General features: G+C 38.3%; 4 protein-coding genes across 4 annotated transcripts; 1 reads left to right on the top strand and 3 right to left on the bottom strand.

The window, feature by feature from the left end:
- Window positions 1-5,863: 5,863 nt before the first annotated feature.
- Window positions 5,864-6,561, bottom strand: LOC108829489 (ferredoxin, leaf L-A-like). The gene has a single exon (XM_018603143.2). The coding sequence runs from the start codon at window positions 6,472-6,474 to the stop codon at window positions 6,028-6,030; it is 447 nt and encodes a 148-aa protein (XP_018458645.1). The 5' UTR covers window positions 6,475-6,561; the 3' UTR covers window positions 5,864-6,027.
- A 308-nt stretch (window positions 6,562-6,869) lies between these two features.
- LOC108829497 (transmembrane 9 superfamily member 1) lies at window positions 6,870-11,296 on the bottom strand. Its single transcript, XM_018603147.2, has 12 exons — window positions 11,078-11,296; window positions 9,891-10,083; window positions 9,697-9,801; window positions 9,389-9,406; window positions 9,203-9,300; window positions 8,962-9,114; window positions 8,663-8,797; window positions 8,354-8,520; window positions 8,130-8,224; window positions 7,655-8,028; window positions 7,289-7,562; window positions 6,870-7,206 (listed from the first exon to the last, which is right to left on the bottom strand). The coding sequence occupies exons 1-12, from the start codon at window positions 11,180-11,182 to the stop codon at window positions 7,139-7,141; spliced, it is 1,785 nt and encodes a 594-aa protein (XP_018458649.1). The 5' UTR covers window positions 11,183-11,296; the 3' UTR covers window positions 6,870-7,138.
- A 3,155-nt stretch (window positions 11,297-14,451) lies between these two features.
- Window positions 14,452-15,401, top strand: LOC130511218 (vicilin-like seed storage protein At2g18540). The gene is made up of 2 exons (XM_057008105.1): window positions 14,452-14,827; window positions 14,914-15,401. Exons 1-2 carry the CDS (start codon window positions 14,452-14,454, stop codon window positions 15,399-15,401), a joined length of 864 nt encoding a protein of 287 aa, XP_056864085.1.
- Window positions 15,402-16,389: 988 nt separating this feature from the next.
- LOC130511217 (protein FAR1-RELATED SEQUENCE 5-like) lies at window positions 16,390-17,703 on the bottom strand. Its single transcript, XM_057008104.1, has one exon. It carries the CDS (start codon window positions 17,701-17,703, stop codon window positions 16,390-16,392), a length of 1,314 nt encoding a protein of 437 aa, XP_056864084.1.
- Between the last annotated feature and the right edge of the window lie 9,843 nt (window positions 17,704-27,546).

The following is a 27,546-nucleotide window of genomic DNA, read 5'->3' as shown; positions in this document are numbered from 1 at the left end:
TTTTATTTGCATGTGTATCGAAGCTCAGTGTTTTCAAAATTAAAAGATTTTTTCATATCTTCTAAGTGCAAGAAAGTGTATAAATCGAAATAAAAAAGTTAAGGGTTGGATCGGTGGTAACGTTGCGACCTAGGTGTGGTTAATATTATCTTCTCAGCCACTCATGAAGTCAAATTGAGAGCTTGCTTTGACTATATGCAAACATGTTGTGTAATATTTGTACCAAAGTTATAGATGCATGTTGAGTTAGTAGCGGGATTTGTAGGAGACCCAAAATAAACTGATGAATTCACAAGAAACATGGTGAGCTTAACAGTCTCGCATGTGAAAGTGGAAGTGGACTTAACTCAACCATTACCTCATGTTGTCGAATTTGAAAGGGAGAGTGGTGAGATTATTGAAGTTCTTGTCCATTATCCTTGGGTGCCCCCAACTTGCTGACACTGCCGCGAACTTGGTCACATTGTGAAAAATTGCCTCAGTTATGTTCCTCCTCCTCCTCACCTGAAACTGAAACAGAAAAAGCCTCAACTTCCAAGCCAAATGAAAACCACAAGTCTAAAGTTACAAAAAAAAAAGAACCACTCAAACCCTTCTTCATTCACTCCCACAAAAGATTCTAAGCAAAAACAGAAACTTTATCGCCCAGTTTCAAATACCTCTTCTTAGGATCCTGCTCCTTCTACCTTCACCCCTGCCTCAACTCAAACCCCTCCCCCTCCCTCACCGTTGATCCTAGCCAACCCTATCAACCATAAGCCTAACTCAAACCCTTTTGCTTCTCCTGAACCATTACCTAGACCATCCTTAAAATGTTCCCGATCATCTCCAACTTTTTCCCCTCCTCTTTCCTCCCACCCCAACCCTTTTTTGGTCCTGCAACCTCCTGATAGCACCTTAACCGACTGTCTCTCCCTCTTTCCCCCTAAAATCCAGTTCTAAACATTTTTCTTTTGGCTCTTGAGGACCTCCTCCTTCTAAGGACCCTCTTCTACCCCCCCCCCCACTGAGTGTAAAACTATTTTCTTTTTGGAATGTCCGAGGTCTAAATGATCCGGACAAGCACATACCTTTTGTTAGTTGGCTTAATAGTCAAAGCCTCCTTTTGGTGCCCTTCTTGAAACTCATATAAAAGAACCCAACTTAAGCCCTATTCTCACCAAGCTTTGTCCTGGTTGATTGTCTCTGTCGAATCACTCCTCCGATCCGGATGGTCGTATCGTTCTAATCTGGAAACAACCCCTTATTTTTCAACTCTTAACCCAATCATGTCAGCACATTACTTGCTCAAGCACTCTACCTAACCAAGCACCAATCATCTGTATTGCTATCTATGCATCAAATGATAGTAGGGAGAGAGTTGAGCTTTGGACTAACCTGCTGCTTGATCACTATGTGTTTGATCTAGACAACAAGAGCTGAATGGTTGGAGGTGATGTCAGTCAGATCCTTTTCCACTAGAGCACTCGAGTCCAGAAGTCAACTTCATGGATAATCTCATGTTCCAACTCCAAGACTTCTTTCTCCAAGCGGGTCTCTTTGATCTAAGATACCTCGGGCCTTGCCATACTTGGACAAATAAGCAACTTGAGTGCCCCATTGCGAAGAAGCTTGATAGACTTTTGGTCAATAGCTCCAGCATCTCTGCCCACCCTCATGTTGTAGCCACCTTCCTTCCCTCAGCCATCTCTGATCACACTCCCTACCTCCTAAACCTTGCATACTCCCTTCCCAAAGCCGGAACCTATCCTTATAAATTTTCAAACTACCTTACTAAACACCCTGGTTTCACTCAATTGATTAAAGATGCCTGGATTAACTCTGGAAGAGTGTCTCATACTCTCACACAGTTGTGCTGGAAGCTGAAAAAAATAAAGAGTGACTTGAAGAGATTAAATAAAGAAATTATTCAAATATTTAAGAGAGCGTCTCTGAAACTCACACTGCTTGTTGCAAAAATGCGCAGGTACATGCTTTGCAAGATCCGACTGCATCAAACTTCCAAGCTGAGAAGGACCTGCACCAAAAATTGAATTTTTTTAGGGTAATAGAAGAGATATATTTTAGGCAGAAGTCTAGAATAAACTGGCTCAAGGAGGTAGATTTCAACACTGCTTATTTCCATAGGATTTGCCAAGTCAGGTCAAAGTCAGTGTGCCCAGATGCTCATGATCCCGCAAAGTCAGTGTGCCCAGATGCTCATGATCCCTACACATGATGAAACCAAATCAACTCTCTTCAAACTTAATCCAAACAAGGCACCAGGTCCTGATGGGCTAACCTCTGGGTTTTTCAAGGCGGCGTGAGAATTGGTGGGAGATGAGGTGGTGAATACGATTACTCATTTATTCTCTTCAGGTTTCCAGCCATCTGCAACTAATGCGACTATCTTAACTTGGTCCCAAAATTCCTTGGAGCATCAAAAAATATCCGAAGTTAGACCAATCCCTTGTTTGAATATTGTCTACAAAGTCATCTCAAGATTTCTAGTCAAAAAACTAAAGACCATACTGCCTACCCTTATTCTACCATGTCAGACAGCTTTTATTCAAGGGAGACTGCTCTTAGAAAATACAGTTCTAGCTAGTGATCTGATCAATTGGTGACAGCTTGTCCTGTTGGAGAGTTGTTAAAGGGTGAGGTCTTGGGTTTGAGAGACGCCAAGCGCATCAACAACCTAATTATGGAGTCAGTGAGGGCTCATAACGGAGGGGTTAGGGCGGTGCCGTGCAGGGCTGTGAACCTGAGGTCTACGGACGGTGGGGTCCACGGGACGGGTTGTCACAATTACCATCAAAGTAGACATAGCGAAGGTCTTTGATACTCTGTCATGGGAGTTCCTCTTCTCTTGCCTTCATGGATTGGGAGTTCCTCGTCATTTCCTCAAACTGCTGTGTGCATGTATCTGCAAGACGAGCTTCATGGTTGGTTACAATGGCACAATAAATGGATATTTTAAAGGGATTAGAGGACTGAGGCAAGGAGATCCCTTATCTCTCTACCTCTTTGTCATTCCCATGAATTTTTTATCACACATGTTAAACTCAGCTGCTTCTCAAGCCAGACTTCGATATCACAAAAATTGTGAGAAAATTAAGCTGACTCACCTCTCCTTCGCTGACGACCAACTACTTTTCAGAGATGGTTCAGAGGAGTCGGTCCAGTGTGTGCAACAAGTCCTGAAAGAGTTTGAAGAACAGTCGGGGTTAGCAGTGAGTATGCAGAAAACAAGTTTTTTGCTTATGGATTGTCACAGGATGAGATCAACCAAATTCAAGTGTCAACAGGGATGTCTTGTGGTAGCTTACCTTTCAGATATCTTGGAGTTCCCATGAAATCTATAAAGCTCTTCCTCAGCAGCTGTGAACCATTGGTCAAATCTCGTTTCTCTTCTTGGTCGACAAAAACCATCTCCTTCTCGGGAAGGTTAATTCTCATTAATACAGTTATCTCGGGCATCACCACCTTCTGGTGTTCTTCATTTATTCTTCCCAAAGCCTGCATTACAAAGATGAAAGGTGGGTGAAAATTACATAACTGGTGAGATTTATCATTACCTTAGAGGAAGGATAGAAAAAGTAAAATGGGCTTCTGTAGTATGGCCAAAAAGAAGTATCCCGAGACATAGCTTCTACGCCTGGATGCTGGTACAAAGCCGTCTGCTTACGCGTGATAAAATGATTGGATGGGGGTTACAGGTAGCGTCTACTTGTCTTTTATGCAATACGATGGCAGAATCGAGAGATCATCTGTTCTGGGAATGCAACTTCACTTATGATTTATGGACTATGATTGCTGGAAGATGCAGGATCAGACCTTCAAGGAATTGGAAGGACTCATTGAATCAGATGCTCTTTTTACCTCCCACCAAAGACTGCTTGATCTCTAATACTTCTTGCGTGGCAAGCAGCGCTCTGTTGGATCTAGAGTGAAAGGAATCAGAGACTGCATGCAAATCAATTTAGATCTACTGATTCTCTATTCTCAATCACTGATCACCAGTTGAGAAACAAGTTTCAGAGTTACAGGGAAACTAACCCGAAGACCTCCTCAGCCATGATGCAGCTTTGGATCCGATAGCTGATCATCGACCTCCTATTGCGACTCTGTTCTTCGTTTTTGTCGCAAGTCGAGTGGTTCTCTCACCAATCTTCTCTTTCGTCGCCTCTTCATTTTTTTCTGTTGGGCTTCAATAGCTCATTACTTTGGGTTCTAAATGGGTTCCATTATATGAGTTTACTGAGCTGGGCTCTTTAACTATTGCCAATAGGTTTTTTTAAACATTTATCTTTTTCTGCATTTTAAATTTAAAGAAAGCCAGTTTCAAAAGTTGTAGATGCATATGCATGGTTCTCTATCCCATATGTCATCATATTGCTTTGAAAGTGATTTCAAAACCTGTTTATTATATGCATGGTTATAAAAAGCGAGTTGTGAAAAACATATTCCTTGATGAGCTATCAAACAAAGTATAATGCCATGTGCATCCACTGTTTTGGTATAAACAATACACCAATGTTTTGCCAATAGTCTCAGCCAGCTCTGTTATCTGATTTCATGAGTGACTGAAAAATTGTATCAACCACATTTAAGTTGCAATCTCCTATTTGCCATCACTGATTCAACATATTTTTGTTCCATCGCAGTTTTTTTCATTTGATTTACACATTGTCACACTTTGAAAATAAGATAAAAGAAACAAAAAAAACAAAGTGTTTTTGGTTTTTCTACTGCCCAACTCCGTCTTGAGGAACTTGAGCATTTATGCAATGTTTTCTTATGAAAAGGGACTCCACACTCAGTTCAGTGAGCAAAAATAAATTGGCCTTCAGTAAATATGCACTTATAAAGAAAATAATGAGTTTGGACGTAGGAGATTGTTTTGTTGGAAAAAGTTTCTCGACCTTAAACTGATATGGCTTATTTTTGCCGCAGGGGACTCGCTATGGGCTCATGGATCATATTCACAACATTGGATCAACCTGATTTTGGGACTTGGATGCTTCAGCTTCGAGCAGTTGGCTATGGAGAATTATATGTAATGGTTCAGTGGGACCAAGAGGCATAGGGATCTCCAAAAATGCAATGGTTCAGAGGCAGTAAATGAAGGCAACTAGATTGTTTCTAGACTTCAGACCAAACAACCTATCATTATCCTTCTCAAGGACTATTTTCATCCTCCAGATACTATAAATAATGATCGATAGGGGATGATTTCTATCTACCATTGGCGATAAGCCACCCTCCACAAACTTCTCAACGAATGATACTTGGAATCACCTTAAATCACGACGTTCTAGTGAACTGCCAAAAAGCTATATGGTTCTCTGAATCAATACCTAAGCATGCTTTCAATGTTTTGTTTACTACTCGAAACATACTTCATACACGGACCGCTTAATCAAATGGGGTATGTCGGTTCCATCGACTTGTCTCCTATGCATGAAACTCGACCGCATCTTTTCATTGACTGCTCCATTAGTCATCATGTTTGGTCTTTCTTTGTTACTCATACCAATTTTACTCCTCAGATGTTTGATGATGTGGTGATATGGTTGGTCAAATTCGCCGCGGTCAACTGAACAGCACCTAGACGGCCGCGTTTTCGAAAAGGTGTTATACGTAAAAGATTAATGGGCAAAAACTACCCTAAACATAGTTGTCTCATAATAATTTACAAATAACTCTCTCCGTTTATAAAAAAAACATATTTTCTTTTAACAAGTAAATAAATTAAATAAATATAATGTTAAAAATTTTCGTCAAAGGTGCAACACAAAATACAGTCTTCAACGGAACTGTATTCTCAATTGTTTAAAGATAATGTTTGGATTCTCATCAAAAAAGTTTCCCAGAATTTGCATGATCATAATTTTAATATCCATTGATCTTACCAAAAGGTTGGCCAAACCAAGAACAATTACAGAAGATAACAATAGATTTGACTAAGTAGCAACACACTCAACCCAAAATGTAAAGACAATGATTATCAAACCATCAAAAGCAGCATGTTACGGAGCTTTTGTCTTAAACAATGTCTTCTTCTCTGTGGGTCTCAATGGTAACATCAGAAGTAGGATAAGCCGCACAAGTGAGAACGAATCCTTCAGCAATCTGGTCATCATCGAGGAAACTCTGGTCAGACTGGTCAACAGATCCAGACACAACTTTACCTGCACAGCTCGAGCAAGAACCAGCACGGCAAGAGTAAGGCAAGTCGATTCCTGCTTCCTCAGCAGCGTCGAGGACGTAGACGTCGTCGTCGCACTCAACCTCTTGCTCTCCTTCAGGAGTGATGAACTTGACCTTGTATGTAGCCATGGCTGTGACGCGTCCACCGCGTGCTGTGCCAGATTTGAGACCGAAGAGGGATTGAGTGTTGGCTAAGGGGAGGGAACGGAGGCTGATAGGAGCTGTTTGACGGCGGAGGAAGGATGTTCCGACGATGGCGCTTGAGAGAGCTGTTGAGGCCATTTTTTTATGTGCTTAGAAGACTTAGAGATGTTTTCTTGATTTTTTTTTGTGAGTTATGGCTTGTGGAAATGGTGTGGAGAGTGTCAAGAAGATTAAAAGGTGGGATTGTTTTGGAATCCTATCTTCCACGTGCTACTTAACGTGTGGATTGTTGGGTTATCGTCTTTTATTTGGAGAATAGTGATTTGTTACCTTTTTGTGTGTGATTGTGTTTAACACACTTTGCGCTATCTTGTTGAGGTGAGTTATACGTGGTCTCGCTTTAGGACTGCTCACAGTCTCACACATACAACTTGCTTGTATCTAAACTAAACAACTGGTCATATGATTTAGTAATAATTATTATTTATGATTTTATCTTTCTGAAAAGAAGTTTTGGGCTTTAATATTTGGGATCACGGGACAAGAAAATACGTTTTCAGTTTTTTTTCCTGTGGTTATACATATTTAATAATTAGAAAATTGGCTGGCTAGCAGACTATAAAGACAATAGAACTAGAAAGAATCTCTGAAACCTAAAATAAATAGAGCAGATGCAACTTCACCAAAAAGGGAGATTAAACCAAATAAAAATAACCTAGAAGCTTCTTTCTAACAGAATTAACTGCCTCCAAGAACATTCCAGGATCCATCTTTACCGCCTTTTTGGTTCGGTCACTTCTCTCTAGTCGCACTTGATGTTTCTGTAGATCCTTCTAACAAACAGATTTGATCCTAAGAACCCAACAGCTCCTGCACATTTTTTTCCCAATTACCAAACCAATCAAACCATTGCCACTTTTTAAAGTGAGATGAGAGAGAAGAACAAACTAACCGCAAAGGATTCCGAGACCCAGACAAAACATCAAGGTGTATCCGAAGTAGAAGCTGGTCTGGAAAAACCCAAACATCTTTGTCTTTACGTAGTAGTAATAGATAGAGTATAAGTATACGTAAACCGCGGTCGAAGCGGCTGAGAAGAACGATGTCCATTGCCAGTGATAGTTCTCCGCATTCAGCAAGAAGTATGTTCCCACAATCGTCACACAGACGGTCACCACAACAAGAATCAAAAACACAAGCAGCATGAAGCCGTAAACGTAGTATACCTGTCATGAGACCCAAGAAAAAAAAATACCATCAAGAAAATGTACAGTAAGTGTTACTCTTTCTAAAGTTGTAAAAGATTTTTATTTTTTACCTTGTAATTCCAAAAGGATGTGAAAACGAAGTACATTTCAATGAAGATGCTGCCAAAGGGTAAGAGACCTCCCATAAGAGAGACTACTGATGGAGTCAAGTACCATTTTTTCTCAGGGATTGGACGTGGAATTGTCTTCACTCGGCATGGATTGTTTGGGGCACCACTCCAGTTTCTACCCACGACTGTTCCGAGGAGGGCAAGAGGAAACGAAATGAAACCCCAAATTACGAAGACAACCACCATTGTTCCGAAAGGAATAGCAGCAAGAGATCCGTAGAATATAGCGATTGTGTTTAAGAGGAATCCGATCCCAAAGCACAAGAATGGGAAGAGAGAAGCCGTGAGGATCATGCATTTGATCCAATGTTTACCTGAACAGACGAGCATAATATATAATTTGAGGGTGAGTCAAAGGAAGGGATATCATTGGAACCATTGGTTGCTGCTTTCAACAGATAAGGATACAACATACCTCCACTTCTTGAGTACATTCCACCGCTCACATAACCAGATATAAATGAGGTCAGGGCGTAGCAAACTATAAAAGTTGTGACGATGGCTCCTCTCCTGAATAATAAGGTTAAACCAGAATAAGAAGTTTTCAACGCAAGAATGATATTCAGACAAAAGCCAAAACTCTTATTCCATGAGAAACAACATGAGAAGTTGATTGAAAGTAAAGAGTGTAATACATACCCAACATAAAGTGTCCCAATGATTGCCATTAATATGACAAGAAGAACAAGCAACGCCAACTGTGCACCTGTACCAACAACAGCCGAGAGAAGAACCAGACTACTTGGTGGTCGGAACACATCTCCGTGTACGAGTTTCCATCCAGATTCTTCATTGACATCCCGTTCCTGTGCTCAATAATACCAACTGTCAGAAGCTGCTCACACTCTTGCACTTACAAGGAAGATAAAATTGACAAGTTGACAACATAATGGTAACATTAAAAGAACTTCTGCAGCTATTCTAGATAAGGGGTTGAGGAGACATCACCAAGCTCTCCAGGTCGTCGTCTTCCCGAGCATACTTAGCATAATCATTCCTGAGAGTCCTCATTAATATCATTGAAACCAAACCAGTAAGGAAGATAACCATCATGAACGAGTTAAAGATGGAGAACCAATGGATCTGCATGAAGAACGAATCCATTAAAAACCTTTACAAAAAGCCTCCGAAAACATATTCTTGAGTCAAGGTTTTAGCAGTTCGATCAACAAGTAAGCAAAATGGCATTCAGTGTAATTAGCTAGCAGAAGGATGAAAACGGCAAGACATAACAAAGTATGATTTACCTGGTGTTCGAAGAACGGATAGTCTAGATAAACATCAAAACGCCTAGCAAATGTGACATCGGTTGGGATCCAATTCACAGAATATGTCAAGTCCACCGTCCTACCTGCTTCTAACGGCCTTAGATTATCTTGTGTGAGATTCACATGAATAATCTATGCAAATAAGGAAAAAAAAAAATCAGATCACATAAAGGTATATATGACTTCTTTAATACTGATCAATGGCAAAGAAACTACTGACCTGGTCTTTGTTGTATTTGACATTAATACTCTTATGAGTGTAAAGAGCATGCTTGCCGTTTTCACTATTTTTTCCCGGAGGCATCTCGCCCACAAAGCCTATGACCACAATGAGAAGTCAAAAATATATGTCAGGAATGAAATTAAACATTTGGCTGTCCAAACTGAATATGAGAAAATATCATACCCCACAAAGGCAGATCATCTGAATTTGTATCCACGTACGCCATAAACATAAAATGCCAATAAGAAGAATGACAACAGATTAGCAAATGAAGGATTCTAAACAAAATTAGTTACACTGATACAAGAATAGATATATTGTCGTATTAGCTCATTTTAAAATAATGTTCATAGCGCAGTAAGTTGAATTCCCTTGATTTACATAGAGACTTCCAATTTCAAATATAACTGACAGTAAGTCTTTTACAGTCAAAAAGAATCAACTTATATTTGACATTCGTCATCAGTTATATAAGTAAATGTGATACATACCCATAAATAACTCAAACCAGTAACTATTTTCGATGGCATCTTTGAAATGCTTGACCTTAGCTTCATCAAGTTCCAAATGACAGATCACGCTTCTGTCAACATTTTCTGAGAGTAAAACAGAAGAAGGCAATTTAACTGTTGTGCAATCAAGATAACAAATTTTGAAAGAAAAACTAGCATAAGAACTAACATACTCAAGAACTTTATGTCTATCTGGCTGTCGATGAGCTCATTTCCACCAAGGACCTCACCAAGACCACCCCATTTGTGAATGCTATTTTCAGTTTTGCGGCAAAACGGGAGGCTATAATAGTTATACGTTTCTTGTGGATTATTATATGGGCCAACTTTGTTAACCCAAAGAGTAACCTGCTCATCAGCTTGATACTGGAAAAAAAAAGAAATCAGAACACTCAAATTTCATCACTTGGGGTTAATAAAAACGGATGTAACAAACGATAGGAATGTATGAAAACCAAAAAAGGATAACAGAAGCTTTTGTAGTGCAACAATTTGCATGTTTAGAAAAGCAGCACAAAATAAAGAAGACATCTTTCTTTGGAATAGAAAGGAAACCATTACAAATCTTGTCACTGCAACACTAATTTCCTCAAAATATAGGGCTGTTTTTTCTTAGCAAAGAATACGTTTTGTCATGTTATAAGCATGATCTGCTTTATCAAAGTATCACATCAAATCAAACAGAAAAAAAAAAGAGAGTGAAAACTGCAATTACGATTGAACTAAATACTTATTTAAGGAGTGAACTTCATAAGAAAATCTCAAAGGGAAAGAGGGCATCCTGAAGGCAAAGCATTGAGTATCCAGATCTTTAAACCTCAAACTGATACAAGAAAGAAACCATAACATTTAACTGGCCAAAACTACCGTAGAAGTACCATCAGGCAATCACAGTTTAAGTGTAACTTAGAATTGATTGAAGCTAATTTCTCACAGCTCTAAAATCTATCAGATTTAGATTAGCATAATGATACATACATAATAAGCTAGACCTAACAAGGAACTGAAGGAGCATAAACCTCTACTAAATGTGGCGAATTGAACCTAATCTATAATGCTGCAAAAGTGATGATGATGATTGTCGATTAGCATACATGATACATCTACTGACAGTGATCGTTAAAAAAAAAACAAAAACCTAGAAGACAAGAGTGATGATGATTGTCGATTCAATCAACGAAAACTAGATCGTATAAACCTAATGTATAATGCTGCAAAAGAAGCATCTGAAGACACACTCAAAATTTTATAGATCGGAGCCAAGAAAACAAACACATACAACATGCAACAGCGAGATCTACGAGCAAAGAACTCCAATCGAGCTCTACAGCTAATGAGACACTAAAGATTCAAATCTAACCTTGTGATCTGACTCGGAGGCCAAGGCCGGAGAAAGAAGAAGGAAGACGCATGCGACGGCGGAGTAAACGGGGAACAGAGACTTAACGGCGGAGGAAGACATCATATTGGAACCCGGCGGAGGATCAGATCTGAGGGTGATGGTCTCGACCTATGTTAGACCAGTGACTCGTCTCGGAGATACGATTCAGGCGGTACTGTATATTAATGGGACTTTATTCTACATTGCCACAGTCACTATAATATGTATTCTATTTTGCCAGAGTTACATTGAGACTATTTTTTTAATTATATTTTAATCGAAAATGTGGTTAAAAACGAAACTACCTTTAATGAAATCTATAATTTACAGATCCAACCTGTTTCTATTTGACCCGAACCACACGACCCGGATCTGTAAACGTGACCCGCGTGTCTCTCTCCCAAACCCTCTGTTTCTCCCCGTGTCTCTCTCCCAAACGGACCAAAGAGTCACCAAACCATCTCTTTCTCACTAAACCACCTCTGTCTCTCCCCGTGGTTTCTCATTTCCCCCAAATCGAAAAAAAATCAATCCCTAACCCTAGAACCCGACGATCTCGACGAAAGCGACTGGAATCCACCTAAACCCAACGCAATCTACTGAAAACCACCGCGTATTCTCTTGTCCATCATCAGAATCACCATCTTCGCCGAGCTTCCATTTATCCTCTTGTAACATCTTCCATCACCATTCTCGGCGTGTAAAAGGTAAGGCTTTTTCATACCTTTCTCATAGATTTAAATCGTTCTGGTGTGAGTTTCTTTAGGATATATGATGTGTTCTTGTTTGGCTTAAAGAAATGAAGGAATTTTGAAGTTTTGAATCTGAATTTTTTTTAAGTTATTCTTTTGTTGAATCGATTTGGTATTGGTAAAAATTGTTTCATCTTTGTGTATGAGATTATGGAGAGTGAATGTTTGGGTTTTTAAGTTATGGAGATTGAAAGTTTTGTTCTGAGATTATTTTTAATGATGTTGTCGAGAGTTGTCATTGATTTAGAGTCACTGTTATTGATTTTGAGTCTTAAATTTTAGTTGTCATCGATTTTGAGTCTTAAATTTTAGTTTTGAATTCTGAATATCTATCTTATTAAAACAGAAACATTCCCTTGGACCTAACTATTGTTTTGTAAGATTTTAAATTAAATATACTTCTTTCTTATAAAGTTATACCCACATTAATCCATTATTAGACCCTCCTTTATATTTCTATTGGTTTTGGAAATAACTGGTCCAATATTATGATTTTATAACTCCTCTCTTATCGTGTACTATAACTTCGTAACATTTATAAATGCTATACATGTTATTCAATCTTTTTTTTTGGTAAGATCATATTTGTGTGGGTTGATAGATTGTAACATAAAGGTACTTATTTGTTATCATACGCTCATATTTACAAGTTGATCTATCATATACAAATTAGTTCGTATTTGTAGAGAAATTTGAAAGATTGCTTTATAGTTGTCATGATGAACTAATCTTTAGAATTTTAGATATCACATGCGTTTATAGACTGAAACTATAGTTATTTCATATTTTATCACCTTTATATCATATATAACTTCAAAATTTTATCAAACAAAGAAAAATATCAAAATTTTGTCACACCCATATGAGGTCTTTTACACGTTTCTAATATAGTCATATCTAAAGGATTAATTCAAATAAAATTTATTAACGTATAAAAAAACAAATGACATATTCTAAAACCAAGTTAATAAGAGATTATATTGCTAATCTATCTTATTATGAAAAACATGTACAAGTAATAGGTACACTGATATCAATAATCAAAAAAAATTATACCATGATGAAAAGGATCTATACTAAAAGATTAGTTCATGATCACTTCTAAATAAAATCACATGATAATACAAATTCAGTTGTAAGAAATTTTACAATATTTATAAATACTCGGAGATACTTCTTTCGTTGGTATCTTAAATAATTTATAAACTTAAGTTATTAAAAAAAAGCTAAACGACAAAATTACTTTTGTCTCACTTAACATTCAAGTCTAAACAGAAACAAAACTAAGGAACAATATTTCCGAAAATATTTAGGCAAAAAAAACTAAGATATTGTTTTCTTTTTTCGAAAAAAAAAATCTTAGATTGATATAGTTAACTGTAATTATGGATATACACCAACTAAGAAGTAAAACTCGACTGCAATAATAAATATCGTCTTCAATGTTTTATGCAATTTATAGTTATTTGAATAATGTTCCTCTGAGTACCGAGTTATAGTAATAAAAAATAATAGAAATATCAGTTTCTTTGATTCTAACCCCCGTTTACCACAGCCTATTGTATCAAAAAGCTTACACAAGATTATGACCAAAAAACAAATTTACACTGACTAATTCATTTCTTTATATGTCAATTACAGTTACTTTTGAATGAATATAACCCGCCCGATCGGGCGGGTCAGAATCTAGTTTTTATTTAAATTATTATTTTGTAAAAACGATTTAGTAGAATCCTCAAATGTTTGGTTGTGAGATTAGTAGAGTGATGTTATTAAGAGTTGTCAATGATTTGGAATCATTGTTTTCGTGATTGAATGATTGAGTGCTTGAATGTTTGGAATCAATGATTTATTTTGTAGATATTGAATGAATTTGTTAGCTTTGGTAGTTATTGAATGTTTATTGTTTATGTAAATATTGAGGGGATGGAGATAATGAAATTTATTTGATACTATATGTTGAGTGTTTCAGTTCTGATTGAATGCTGTTGTTATAGGATATCGAGAGGCTTGGACTGCCGTGACTACCCAGATGAGTATGAGAAGTTGGGGAGCTTTGCTTTTGTAGATAGACATTTTGACTCACATAAGGAGATAACAATGGAATCTGTGAAAGAGAAGATGTTGAGTATGAGTCCGTGTGGGGATCGACTCAGGATGGCGGTGCTCTACTTCCTAGGCACGGTTATCAGAGCCAAGGGAAGGTGGAATGCCGCATTTGATTCTTTCATTTTAAGAGTCGTCAACAATTTGGAAATTTGCAAAACATTTCCTTGGGGTCGCTTGACGTTCGATGATACGATTGGGTCCCTAAATTACGTGATGAAGAAACTCAAGGGAAAACCCAAAAACAATGTCAACTTCCCTGGATTCATAGTTCCTTTAGAGGTAAATTATTGCTTTCTTTTGAAAATTTTTTGTTTGTATGATTGTTCTGTTTTGACGAGTTCTATTTGTAGGTCCTGGCATTTGAGTGTATTCCAGCTCTGAATGCAGAATTCAGAGAAAGAGTAGCTGAGGATGAAAGCAATGGAGAAGAGGCTTGCTGTCATGGAAAAAGACCAATATCATCTTAAGAAGAGGGCCAGGAAGCAAAAGGAAATGGAAGAGAGGCTTGATGGCGTTGAGAAAGAAATGAAAAGGAAGGAGAACGAGAACAATGATGGTTTTTATCAAACCATGGATTATGACTGGAATGGAGGGAGTTATGACAGAAATGGAAAAGAGAGTCAAGAAAAGGCTAAGAAGAAAGATAAAGGTTCTGAGGAAGAGAGAGAATCTGAAGCTGAAGCTGAAGAAGACAAAGAAAAAGAGGATGAAATGGTTGAGGATGAAGTCACTGAAAAAGAAAAAGAATCTGAAGAGGTTCAAAAAGCGGCTGAGATGAATGAAAACAAGGAGATTGAAGAAGAGGTCGAAACAGAGGGTCAGGTTGAAGAGACTGAATCTGAAGAGAAGACTTCCACACCACCACTTGGTAGGACTAAGGCCAATGCTGCAAGGAGACTAGTACTTGTATCACCTGAGCAGTGGATAGCAAACTTATGCTGGGATGCTGAGCAGATGTTGTAGAGGAGGCTGATAAGAGGGTTGAAGAGGAGGCTGCGGCTGTGGTTGAAGAAGAAGCTGAGAAGGTGGTTGCAGAGGAGGCTGAGAATGTGGTTGAGGAAGAAGCTGAGAAGGTGGTTGCAGAGGAGGCTGAGAATGTAGTTGAGGAAGAGCCAAAAAAATACACTGATGAAGAGAAACAAGGGTGGATTCTTACAATTTGCAAGACCAGTGATGGAATTCCTGCTGTGGATAAGACAGATGGAACTGAGGGAACTCCTACTCGTACTGGGGTGAAGCATAGGCCTAAGGCAATGGCGGTGAGAAAGCATGCTCCTAATCTGAGGGGCAGACCGAGGAAGGATGCTCAACCAAAGAAGTTCACAACGCCACAACCAACAAAACGGACACGTGCACGATCACAATGGGTTTCCTCTCCTTACACTGAAGGTAATACTGATGAGATTGAAGGGTGCAAGAAGAAGCCTAGAACAGAGGCTTAGAAGACTGGGTGTTTAAAATATTTTGGCTGTATAATATTTATCTCGGCTCTGTTGTGAACTCATGTAGGATGCTTTTTTTTTTGGATGATATCACGGCTTGAATGCTATTATGTAGGATGCTTTGTGTTTTGTGATTGTCTTGAAGCAGGTTTGGTTTAATTGAGGACAAGGCAATCCATGTTCTAAGAAAGCAAATTTGTAATACTAGGTTTATTGGTATTACTAAGACAAAAACACTGTCAGCACTTCATAAAAAAAAAATAATAAACCTAAGACACATGTCTAAAACGTGTGAAAAGAAAATAATAATAAACCTAAGACACATGTCTAAAACGTGTGAAAAGATAATATTAAACAAACATGTTTGAATATTAAAGTAATATTTATCTTACTCTTAGTAATACTCAAGGTAGTAGTAATATTTCATTCTTCATAGTAATACTTTTTCAGATTATAGCATTTTTTTAGTAATACAACGTCATTAAATTAAGTTAATTAATAATACCAATTCATTTAGACATTTTTAGACTGAATATAACACATTGGCAAGAAATGTTTTTAGAAAATATGTGTTTTCAGAAATTCATCTCATCATGGTCTTCCCATCAAGACATTAACAAGGAAGTATAAGGATGTTTTCTATTGAAATGAGAATTTTTCTACCAAATTGAGATTTTAAGAGAATTTTATGTCTATTTTAAAAAATAAACACATGAATGGACATATAATCACGTTAAATATGAGATACATCTTCTAAAAATAAATAATATGAAGAAAATTAAGGTTCTTAGAAACATGCATAACACTTAGTAATACATGGTAGTTTTTGGTAGTTCATGGTAGTACTAGGTAATTCCTAGTAGTCCATATTATACATAGTAGTTCCAGCAGTCCTAGTAGTTCATATTACACATAGTAGTTCCAATAGTAGTACTAGTAGTTCCATATTACACATATTACACATAGTTCAAATCACAAGAGTCCCATGCTACTCGGCGGTTGCAGAAGTACTTCCACACTCAAAATACTCATACAAACGTCCGCCTCTCCTTCCTCTGCTGCTTCCCCTTCCTCTTCCCCTTCCCCTTCCTCGCCCTCTTCCACGTCCACGAGATTCTCCGGCTGATGGAAACCTTTGCTTCTGAGTGGGTCCTTTCTTTTTAACATATAATGGAGGAAGAACTTTGAGTGCTCGAATTTCATCTGGTATAACCCATTCAGACTGATGTGGCACAGGATAAATCGTCCTACAATATGCCAACGCCCAAAGCTCCACCGTATAGTATACCGAACAAAAGTCTTGTATATGGAGGTCCGTTCCAACGCTCAAGAACTTGGCAGCAGCACATGCATGAACACACGGGATTTTGTCTATATCAAAGCACCTGCAGCTGCACATTTTTCTTGCCAAATCAACCGTATAAACCTTTCCGTCACTACCATTGACATTGTACTCAAGGTGAAAGCTGTTTATCTCAACCACATCTAAACACCTCGCTTCCAAAGATCTTTTTGACAACTGGGTTTCTACTGTAGGCACAAGCTTCTTCGTGGCTGGTATTTGGGCTGCCTTCTTCCTATGTTTGTTAAACCATTCAGCCATTTTCTTAATGATAACATCAATCATCGGTAGCATGAAGTATTTTCTCGCTTCCCGAAGAACACCATTGATAGATTCTGCTGCATTGGTTGTGTCAACATTGTATCTGTCTCCTTCAAAGTAACATCTTGCCCATTTTCCCACTTCAACACTCTTTTCCAGATACTCGGCAGCAGAAGGATACTTTCTGGAAAAAGCATCATAGAGAACATCGAACTCAGCCACTGTATAAGCATATGCGCATTCTCTAAACTTGATTGCACAAACGTCTCTGTTGTTGAATACATGTCCTTTCACATTTTGAGACAAATGCCAGACACAATACCCATGTGCGGCCGTTGGGAACACCTCACGTATTGACTTGATCAAGCTCGCATTTCTATCCGAAAGAAACACCAATCCGTCTACATCTGATATCACTGACCTCAAATTATTCATAAACCACGTCCAGCTTTCATCTTTCTCACCATCAACTACACCAAATGCAATAGGGTAATGGTGGCGATCAGGATCTTGAGCCGTCGCAACAAGCAGAACTCCACCATAAACATGCTTAAGATGTGTTCCATCCACAATGATAACTTTCCTCATCGCTACGAACCCTTCTACGGAAGCTCCAAATGCGAAAAATAGATACTTAAAACTTTTTGCCGCATCTACTTCAACATAACTTACCGAGTTAGGATTCTTCAACTTAAGCATGTGCATATAGGAGTGTATCATAGAAAAACTCTCTTCCGGAGTACCTCACACTTCATTAGCAGCCAACCTTTTTCCTCTCCATGCTGTGGCATATGATACCTTAACACCAACCTTGCGGGTAACCGTACTGATCAGATCACTTGGTCTTGGTGTGTCATATCTACCGGGATATTCTTCACCCAAAACAGATGCAACAACTTGTGGTGTGCCTCTCCTTCCATTTCTAAGGGTACTTGTAGTTACCACTGAGCATGTATGAGACTTGACGTAAGTTCTAACCGTCCAAAGATCTGAATTCTTAAGCTTTGCTACAAGCAAATACCACTTGCAACCTTCTTTGGCTCCACGACATTTTGCAATAAATCTCCAAGTATCAGACTTAGCTGTATACTCAAAACCATTCTTATGCGCACTCCTCTGAACTAGAACTTGCATGTCTGTCTTAGTTCTGAATTCTTGACCCTTAAACAAATCGAGACCATCATCCCATTCTTCTTCTACAACTGTTGTGGCTTCAGCTCCCGCTCCTGCAGCTTCAACTCCAGCTCTTGCAGCTTCAACTCCCGCTCTTGCAGCTTCAACTCCCATTCCGACTTCTGTTCCTTCATACCCATGCTCTAAATCCTCATGCATCTCAAACTCTTCATGTTGTTCACCTGTGTAAAGCGTGACCATGCCATCCATCTCATGATCCTGATCTGTTCCATCTTGCTCAGCTCCATCTTTCTCAATCTCATCTTCCTCAATCTCATCTTCCTCGGTCAAATCCTCCGTATCAGTATCCTCTCCATCAGAAAGACCAACATTGCTATCATCAGTTTCATCATCATCTCCTGAAAGCGACATACCACCATATGTATCATCTATGGCATTGCTGATCTCCACATGTAAAACACTTCTACATTGATCATGATTTACTTGCATGAGATAACCCAAAACGTCTTCATCAGTCCAAATATATGATGGTATGCTCGAATACAACACCATTGGAAAGTAACTAATCTTCAGCATCCCATCTCCATTTGCCTTAATCTTTCTGCATATACTATCAACCAATTCAGAATATGTAACCTCTTCCACAGATGTTTTCATCACTAGAGTGTGAATTTGATCTTCTCCCGAGATCCACTTTATCTCAGGCCCATGCTTGATGTAACTTCCTCCATAGTCAAAACATATGACTGTAATGGGAGAAGCCATATAATTCCCTGAAAAAAAATAAATTATGATTAGTTAACCATTTAAAGAATCTCAGTTGTCCAAGATATTCGGTACATAGTCGTTCCGGTAATACAAGTAATACACATTTCACTTTAGTAGTACCAGTAGTTCTAGTAGTTCTTATAATTTTTTTCTTTTGTTGATTTAACACTTTTAAATGACCAAAAGGGTGTTATACAACCCAAAATATCGTCTACCACTACTGTAATGTATTACTTTGCTTTAAAACAGTAGAAAATAAGAAGAAATATATAAAATCACCCTTAAACATCCCTTTTCATAACAATATACCTAAAACTTCCATTTTTACCTAAAACTTTTGTTTTTCATCGGTTAAAGACTTTTTAATCAACTAACAACGTCTTAGACAACCCAGATTATCGTCCCCAACAATTTTCATGTTTTTTCCTTTCAAAATCGTGTTAAAAATAGAGGAAAATACAGAATCTTTTTCAAACATTATTTTTATTTTTCTTTGAAAACTTTCACGAATTTTACATAAATACATTCATATTTTTCGTTACTCATAATGCATAGAACATAAGTAGTATATTATTATGAAAATTTCGTGAAAAAAAGTATGAATTTACCTTAAAAATGGCTCCCAAATCGCCAAACAAGTTGTAGGAAGAAGATGTGGTTCGATAGTGGTTGGAGAAAAGGGAGCAAGATGGGAAAAAAGAGAGAGGAGGGACAGGTGTAGGAAGGAGAGAGGTGGAGAGAGGGTGGGTTGGCTGTTAGGTTTTGGACTTTATGGTCCGATTTATGAGAGGGAATAAGATATGTTTTTAATATTTATAAAAAATGAAAGAGAAACGTGGAGGGGGGACCGCAAGCTTTTTAATGTTTTAAAAATGGGAAAGAAAAATGTGGAGGACCACAAATAACATAATAATATAATAGTGAGGTAAGAAGGAGAAGAGAAAAATGAAAAAAAAAGTGTGGCAATTAGAATTTTGGTGTGGCAAAGAGAATAGAATTTTTTAAAGTGTGGCAATGGAGAATACTCCTCCAATTTTATGTTAAGTATAAACCGGTTATCACTTTGGTTTAGTTCTCTGGTTTAGCTTTTCGATTCAGGGGCTATTCCTTTGACAATGGTGACAATGGTTGTTGGAGTTTTATAACAATAATAAAAACACTATAAATCATAAATCTTAAACACTAAACTTACCTCACTTCCAACTGTAAACCCTAAGTTTCCATCGATAATCATAAACCCTATCTAAAGCGCTATAAATCATTGCAAATCATTGCAAATCGTTTTAATTTCAAAAGTTGGTTCTAGATAGCGTTTATGATTATAGATGGTTGCGGGAAAATAATTTTTTTTATAGAAAAAAACAATATAAAAATAAAAATATTCAATAAACATTTTAGGAAAATTGTCCAAAATGTCATTTTCCTATTTATAATAAGCATTATTACCCTTAATTTTAAAGAAAGAAAATATTTATAACCTTATGGTTAATTAATCTAAACGTAGAGTTTACAGTTAAAAGTGAGGTAAAGTCTAGGGTTTAAGATTTAGGGTTTAGAATTGAAGATTTAGGGTTTAGAGTTTAAGGTTTAGAACCGAGGGTTTAGGTTTAAGATTTAGAGTTGAGGGTTTAGGGTTTTAGAGTTGAGAGTTTAAGGGTTTGGGTTTATGGTATCAATTTCGAAAAAGTATAATTCAAAAATATAAAAAATTATTATTATTATTATTACTTACTATTAATTTTGTTTATTTAAGTGTTTATTTATTATATATATATCAATAACAAGGGTATAAAAGTTTTTTGCATTTTAATGAAAAAATATATTTTTAAAAATGTATATTTACTGGTGGTAAACATGGATAATGATGTATCAATAAAGTGATAAACTTGAAAATTTCCCAAAATTTTTTATTGAAATAATAGAAATACTAAAATTATATTATATTTTATTTTATATTATAAAACTTAAAAATATATTTTCTATAATTTTAAAAATTTATTAGTATACTTTTATGAGTATAATTTTTATACCTATTACAATATTGTGATTTTTAATATTTATAATTATATAAAATGAAAATAGTGTTAATTTATTATTTAACAGCAGTTAATAGTTAACCAGTTTGGCTCATCATTGGAAAGGATTGTATTGTGGCCATGCAGTCTTTTTTCGTATATGGGTTTTTTTCTATTGGTGTCAACGCTACTATCCTCTCCCTAATCCCCAAGATAGAATCTGCAGAAACAATGAAGGACTACCGCCCAATTGCTTGCTGCAACTTTTTATACAAGGTGATTTCCAAGATCTTGGCCACACGGCTCAAGGCCATCCTTCCGAGTGCTATAGAATCCAATCAATGTGCCTTTATCAAAGGTAGACTATTATTGGAGAATGTTTTTTTGGCATCAGAGCTCGTTAATGGATATCATAAGAAGACAAACTCGGACAGATGCACAGTCAAGTTTGACATCTCCAAAGCCTTTGACACGGTGAGATGGTCTTTCATTACATCAGTGCTGAGAGCAATGGGTCTCCCTATGCTATTTATCAACTGGATCCGCATTTGCATATCAACGGCTGCGTTCTCAGTTTCGGTGAATGGAAATTTGGAGGGGTTCTTCACTAGTGCAAGAGGCATCAGGCAAGGGTGCTCCCTGTCTCCATACCTCTATGTTATTTTAAATAATGTGCTGTCCAAGATGTTGAATAAAGCTGCAATGGAGGGCTCTTTTGGCTATCACCCGCAATGTCAAGCAGTCAAGCTTACGCATTTGAGCTTTGCAGATGATCTACTGGTTTTTACAGACGGCACAGCTCAGTCGCTCAGAGGAGTAATGCAGACAATGGAAGACTTTGCAAAAATGTCGGGTCTTCACATTAATGCAGCAAAATCGTCCATGTACGCCTCAGGGATTGGTACTACACTTGTTTGTCAGGAAGCTGAGCGGTTTGGAATAGTTGTTGGTCAACTCCCGATCAGATATTTGGGTTTACCTCTGACTACCAAAGCTCTAACGAAAGCGGACTACGAGCCATTGATTGATAAGGTTAGAACAAGGATGCTCTCTTGGACTAACAAAAGCTTATCTTACGCGGGTCGACTGCAACTTATAAAATCGGTAATCTCCAGTATTGTGAACTTTTGGAGCCAAGCGTTTATTTTACCAATGGCTTGTTTGGACACCATTGAGAGCCTCTGCAGTGCATTTTTGTGGTCCGGGGATCCGCAACAGACACATAAGGCAAAAGTTAGATGGGAAGATCTATGCTATCCTAAATCAGAGGGAGGGCTTGGAATTAGAAGACTTAGAGACTCAGTCAAGGTTTTTGCTCTTAGTCTGATTTGGCGCGTTTTCAATATGTCAGATTCTCTGTAGGTCTCATGGATTCAGAACTACCTCCTGCGCCATAGTTCCTTCTGGGATGTTGGAGACGAGACAACGGGGTCATGGATATGGAGAAAGCTACTTAAGATGCGTGATCTGGCTTATCCGTTTCTAAAGGTGGAAGTTCGAAATGGTGAAACGACTTTCTTTTGGCATGATGATTGGACTCGGCTTGGTAGGCTCATTGAAATAACAGGTGCAGTTGGCACACGTTACCTGGGGATCGGTCGCAATGCAAGGGTATGTGATACAGTGCGACAGGATCAGTGGAATGTACGCGGGCAGAGGAGTCGCCATTTTCAGGAGCTTCACGCCCAGATACAAGCAGAGCCTATCCCGCCTCAAGGTTCAGGAAACGATATATATCTCTGGCGGCATGATACCGGGGACTACAAGTCTTATTTCTCTGCCTCAAGAACATGGGAGCAAATAAGATGTAGAAAAGAGGAAGTGAACTGGAGCAGAGCTGTATGGTTTCCTCAAGGAATACCTAGATGTGCTTTCATTGTTTGGCTTGCAGTGCAGAACAGGTTATCTACGGGAGATCGAATGAGGCAATGGGGTATTACTCAAGGTTTCCTGCTATGTGGGGAGAGAGACGAGACCCGTGATCACCTGTTTTTTGTGTGCCCCTACTCATATACTATTTGGGACAGAGTAGCAGGCAAGCTTATTGGAAGAAGAATAAACCCGGATTGGTCAGACATGCTCAGCTTGGTTCGAGGAAGGGCTGCAAATCACATGGATCAGGTTCTTATGCAACTGATATTTAAAGTGGTCATTTACCATGTATGGAGAGAAAGAAACGCCAGAAGGCATCAACAAGGGCAGAATGGAACAGAGAGGATGATTGTTATGGTCAGTAAGAAGATCAAAAACAGGATATCTTCACTAAGATACAAAGGAAATCACTAACTTGAAGGCTTGCTTAGAAGATGGTTTGAGGTTTTTGATTAGGCATAGGCTTTTATATACAAAGTTTTTTCTTTTACAGATTACTGAACCCCTATTTTTTAGTATAGCATTCTTTGTAAATTCTCCTTGATGAGATCAATAAATTAAAACTTTCATCAAAAAAAAAAAAAGTTAACCAGTTATAAATATTCCGCAAATGCACTAATTTCTAATTGATGTACCAGTCATACAAATATCTCAAAAACGTTTAAAACCGCAATCATCCATATCCGCAAACGTCCGCAACCGCAGTGGATACACCATCATGTCCTTATATGATCCATCCAGATGATTTATATAGATGATCCATCCAAATGTTACTAAAAAAATTTTATTTGTCAATTTAGATGATTCATCTAGATAGATCATCTAAATTGACTTATTTCTTTATCTATATTTTCATCTAGATAGATTTAGTAAACAAATCATTTGTTATATTGATCTATTAATATATATATATATATATATATATATCTATATATATATATATATATATATATATATATATAAACAAAATAAATTAAATTATTGTGAAGAGTGGAACAAGAAGAAACATGGTGATGTTGGAGCATTTTGGAGCACTTTAGAGATTTACCCGAGATGACCATATCGACTGATATACCATGGATTTCACCCATTTTCTACCATGGTATAATAATATTTTTATTATGTAACTAATGTGTTTTCTAGCCTGTTAGATATGTTTTCAGGTTCAGGAGTGTTTCGTGATAAAGTGATGCTTTTGGAGCATTTTGGAGCACATGAGATAATACACCCGAGTTGACCATTTAAGACCAAGTCGGGAGTCAACATTTAGAGACGAATCGATCGATACTCATCCAGAGTTGTCGATCAATGTAGCTGTGAAGATCCGCGTACTTGAAGATTATAATCGATCGATACACATCAAGTGTTGTCGATCGATAGCGAGGACAAAATGGTTTAGCCGACTACTTCACCAAGACTTCACCAAATTATGAGATTGCCCCTGACGAGTTTTTAACCTAATGGAAATGCTTAAATACCCTGCCTAAGTGTTTTTGACGGCAAGCAGAAAGCAAGCAAGCGAAAGCAAGCAAGCAGAGAGTGTGAGAGAAAGCTAAAGTTTTATTTTTTTTGAGAGATTGGAGAGATATCATTGAGAGATTTGTGATTGAACTCCATTTGTTTTCTATTCTCTATCTAATGCAATTTCTTTACCTATCTTGTGTTATGAATTGCTTAATTATGTCTGAGTAGTCTACTTGTTAGATCTAGGGTTTAAATAGGTTTGTGGGATTAGCCCCAAACTATACTTGCTAAGTTGTGATATTCATCAAATAGATTGCACCCTATGCTTGCTCTAGATTAGCTAACTAGAGCATAGATCACTAGGATCCTTAGATCTTGAATTATCTGTTTGAACTAGTTTGTCTCCTGTTGAGAAGAGCGAGAGCCCTCCTTGAGACCTAGTGTTCATTATCGGCTCGCGCCTAGGCATTTCTAGAAGCCGTCGATCGACATTCCAACTGGACAATCGATCGGCGGTGCGAAAGGTGTATCGCTCAATATCTCTAAAGGATATCGATCGACTATTTTTCTGGTCAACATATGACAGTTGAGATCAGAGATCTAGTTATTTAACCAGTGGGACATCACTGATTGTTAAGCGGCTGAGTTCATTAATATCATGCAAACAACTTATTAAGCATTTATAGATATTATAATCTCCAATACCTGAATAAAAGCCCTATGTCTAGCACTCTTCATTATCTTATAAACAACCATCATTTTAGTTAGAGCAACTACCTTGCTCATTTAGGATTGTCATTTTACATTTTCATCATAAAAACCAACTTTACCTAGGATTGATTAATTGATTAGATTTAATTGGTTCCCTAGCTCCTCATGATTCGATCCTTAAGTACTACAGCTGAACCTCTTATTTGAGAGAATAAAGCACTCTATAGGGTAATTTGAGTGGTATCAAATTTGGCGCCGTTGTCGGGGAGCTTTGATCGCTATTAGATTTAATTTTATCAATTTTAGGTTTTTCTTTTTCTTTTCCCCCTTTCTGATTAAAATTTTTCTTGTCTTTTCAGGTACATGCCCAGCAGTACCAGAAGCAATAAGGGAAATCAACTACTATTCTCAGAAGATCCTGCACACTTAGAACGTTCAATCCACAAAGACCTACGCGCTCCGCATCGATCGACAGAACCGCAGATCCGTCGACCGATATTCACGTTCAAACCGTCGACCAATACTCAGATACAACCGTCGACTGATACACTTCGCTGTTCCACATCGTTCGACACTACCCACCGTACATCGATCGACACTAAACCGAGAGGCATGGTTGTGATTGTTATTCTCACGAAGGGCGAGAATGGAAACCTGTATGACCAGGATGGTCATCTGCGTAATGCAACAGGTCAGAAGCTAGATGCACAGGGAAACATAATCACTGAGCCAGAAGCAGAGGTTACAGAAGGAGCTCAAACACGATCGTTGGCAGACTACAATCGTCCTGATGAGTACTACACCAACAGATCAGCTATTCGACTTCCAGAGATTCAGAAGCCGAACTTCGAGCTCAAGCCTCAGTACTACTCTCTCATGTCACAGATACCCTACACTGGGTTATCACACGAGCATCCTAGAGGACCATCTGGAGAGGTTCGAGGATCTTATACCTGCTATTCGCATGGATGGAGTCCCTGAGGACTACCTACTTTGCAAGCTCTTCAAATACTCACTAATTGGAGAAGATTCACACTGGCTTAAGCAGTTACCTACAGGATCACTAACATCTTGGGCCGACATCAAAAACACATTCCTGCGTATTTTTTTGATGAGGCACGTGCTGAAGAATTAAGGAGCAAAATCGTCACTTTCACGCAAAAGCCTGGTGAGACTTTTAAGGACGCGTGGATCAGATTTAAGTTCTTCCGGCGAGACTGTCCACACCATGGATTCAATGAAGTGCAACTACTAAGCACTTTGTACAGAGGTATCGCCTTGAGGTATCAGATGGCTCTTGATACTGCTAGCGAGGGGAACTTCAACACCAGAAACCCAATAGAGGCTGTGAGAGTTATTGAGAACCTAGCCAACAGCAGCAGCACCAAGAACACTGACTCTGATAAGAAGAAATCTGTTGCAGCCATCAGGGAGGAAAAGATGAATGAAGCCAGAGCTAAGATAAACGCTTTACATGAGTTTCTGGGGAAGCCAGTCTACTCAGCTGAAGAAGGAGAGGCTAGAGATGCTGATACAGAAGATGTGAACTACATTGGAGGTACTGGATTTCAGAGGTTTGGAAACCAGAATAGCAACATGAACTTTTTTGGCAGTGGTCAGAAGAGTAACTACAACCAAAGTTCACAGTATCAGAAACCTTTCAACAACACCAGGAACTATGGCAATTCATCTTACCAAAACCCACCACCACCCACCCAGGAAAGTAAGTTCGATGCCATGATTGATAGAGTTCTTGAAGGACAGCAGAAGCTTACAGTGGACTTCAATGGAAAGATTGACTCTGTCTTCAACAATCAGAACACAAGGATAGACACCATTTGTACTCAAGTTAGGAAGCTTGAGACACAAATTGTTCAAACTGAAGACTCTATCCGGAAAACTAATGAAATAGGAGAAGGAAGCATGAAATACCACGTGAATGCCATCATAGATGATGATTTCTGGCAGGTGGTTAAGCATGAAAAGCTTCAAGAAGGAGATTTCGAAGTGGAAAGTTCACTAAGTTTTGGTGGACCGCAATGGTGTCGATCGACACCAGATAGTCCATGTCGATCAACACCAGATAGTCCATATCGATCGACACAATCGATGTCATTTCCAGAAACAACTGCGGATTGCAACGCGGCTAGGATTTTGACACATGCTGAATTCACGGCTTCGCATCCACATCCACCCATCCTCACTTACGAAAATATCGATCGACGAGACGAGCCACTCATCGATCGACACAATGATGAGACACGCATCGATCGACCCTTTTCTCCACCTATCGATCGACACGCACCTCTTACATACCGAGTGCAATTACCAGCAATTGACAACAACCGAATCAATGCACTCCGACCAACACCGAAACCACCAGCTGACCCTACAGAGACTTCTAGTAACCCTTCAGACACTACACCAGTATCAGAGGGAACTGAAGGAAGAAGGTTAAGGAGTAGGAAGGAGAAAACTCCTAAAAATCTTAAAAGGGAAGCTAATGAGAAGGAGATAGATGGTTTCCACTAAGAGAGTTATCAGAATCCCACTGGAAAAACCCTTTGAGGAGGTTTAC

This window comes from Raphanus sativus, chromosome 4 (assembly GCF_000801105.2).
Source record: "Raphanus sativus cultivar WK10039 chromosome 4, ASM80110v3, whole genome shotgun sequence".
Taxonomy (NCBI): Eukaryota; Viridiplantae; Streptophyta; class Magnoliopsida; order Brassicales; family Brassicaceae; genus Raphanus; species Raphanus sativus.
This window is presented reverse-complemented; position numbering and strand designations above follow the sequence as displayed.